At 68.1% G+C, this 1,595-nt stretch overlaps 1 protein-coding gene across 1 annotated transcript in view; it reads left to right on the top strand.

The window, feature by feature from the left end:
- Positions 1–1,077, top strand: part of PIDD1 (p53-induced death domain protein 1) — a 5,865-nt gene extending 4,788 nt beyond the window's left edge. Inside the window, exons 15-17 of the mRNA XM_024749368.1 lie at positions 70–183; positions 293–492; positions 692–1,077. Of these exons, the coding sequence (XP_024605136.1) occupies positions 70–183; positions 293–492; positions 692–950 (573 nt within the window). The 3' untranslated portion in view covers positions 951–1,077. The remainder of the gene's footprint in view (positions 1–69; positions 184–292; positions 493–691) is intronic.
- The last annotated feature ends 518 nt before the right edge of the window (positions 1,078–1,595 follow it).

Genomic DNA, 1,595 nt, shown 5'->3' with positions numbered 1-1,595 from the left:
AGGGGTAGGGCCCCCCGGGCCGCCTGGGCCGCGGCCAGAGCACTGAAGCCCGCCTCATCCCACCCACAGGTGTCCTTCTACCGAGGAGAGGTGCCAGAGGAGGTGCCTGAGGAGGCGGAAGCTGCTCGGCAGAAGAGGGGTGCAGACGCCCCATGGATGGCCACTCTGCCCCTCAAGCTGCCGGTGCGGCCTGGCGGGGGGAGCGTGTGTGGAGGGGGAAGGGGGTGGCCAGGGGTATGGGCTGGAGCCGGGGGCGGGGCCCGGGCTCACTGCCACTGCGTCCTCCCCACAGAGACTGCGGGGATCCAAGGGCCCAGGGCAGGGGGCTGGCCTCTCCCTGGCACCTCTGAACCTGGGCGACGCCGAGACTGGGTTCCTGACACAGAGCAACCTGCTAAATGTGGCCGGGCGCCTGGGCCCTGACTGGCCAGCCGTGGCCCTGCACCTGGGTTTGCCCTACCGGGAGCTGCAGCGCATCCGGCATGAGTTCCGGTGAGTTCTTTTGAGCCTCCCTTCCCGCTGCTGGCCTGCCTACTGGAGGCTGGCTGAAGTTCTGTCCAGGGGAGGTGGGGGCAGGGCAAACAGTCAGGAAAGGGAGGGTCTGACTGCCCCTGGCCCAGGGAGGAAGGAACCCATCTTGGGAGGGTGGTCCTGGGCCGGGCCCCTCCCTCACCGTTCCCTGTCCCCCCAGGGACGACCTGGATGGGCAGATCCGCCATATGCTCTTCTCCTGGGCTGAGCGCCAGGCCGGGCAGCCAGGGGCTGTGGGGCTCCTCGTGGAGGCCCTGGAGCAGAGTGACCGGCGGGACGTGGCCGAAGAGGTGCGGGCTGTCTTGGAGCTTGGCCGCCGCAAGTACCAGGAGGGCATCCAGCGCACAAGCCTGGCCCCCGGGGACCTCGGCCCACCTGGCTCTTCAGCATCACAATCCCCCGAGCCTGCCCAGACCTAGAACCTACCGACTTTGGGCTGGTCCCTGACATCCTCTGGCCAATGGTTAGAGGCTCCCACTTTCAAACTTTCCCTGGGTATGGGGCCAGTGACCCTCTCCTTGTGTAACAAATGTGCACCGTCCTGGCTGCTGTCTCAGAGCTCAGTTTATTTGCTGGGTGGAGAGGCAGGTGGAAGGCACGGGGAGGCCAGATCAGAGGCCTGGCCCCTGCTGCGAGGGGGCCTGTGCACAGGCTTCCGCACAGCCCTCGCTCCTGCCTGTCTCCGGCCCAGCGCCTCCTCTTGGTCCTGATCTCTGGGAGACAGGGGGCCCCAGCTACAAAGTAAGGGCCGCAGCCCCGATGGATACAAAGTCACCCTGTGCGGGATTGCATATCTGCCCTTTGGTGGCAGTGAGGGGCGGGGGCTTGGCCAGTTCAGTCCCCTCCCAGCACCGCTCCTCCCCTAGGACACCTCGTCCCAGCGCACCTCGCCATCCGCTGGCCCGACGGGAGTAGACCCTGGTCACCGGCCCATGCACGGGCGCGAGGCCGGACACGCAGGGAAGACCCTTGGGGACCTAGGGTGAGGGCTTGGCGCTGGGCTGTGGCCCGCCGGGCGCAGTGGCCGCGGCGGCCAGGAGAGGGAGCCGGAGGCCGCGAGCGGG

Source organism: Neophocaena asiaeorientalis, unplaced genomic scaffold, assembly GCF_003031525.2.
Source record: "Neophocaena asiaeorientalis asiaeorientalis breed wild unplaced genomic scaffold, Neophocaena_asiaeorientalis_V1.1 scaffold43, whole genome shotgun sequence".
In the NCBI taxonomy this organism is placed as follows: domain Eukaryota; kingdom Metazoa; phylum Chordata; class Mammalia; order Artiodactyla; family Phocoenidae; genus Neophocaena; species Neophocaena asiaeorientalis.
This window is presented reverse-complemented; position numbering and strand designations above follow the sequence as displayed.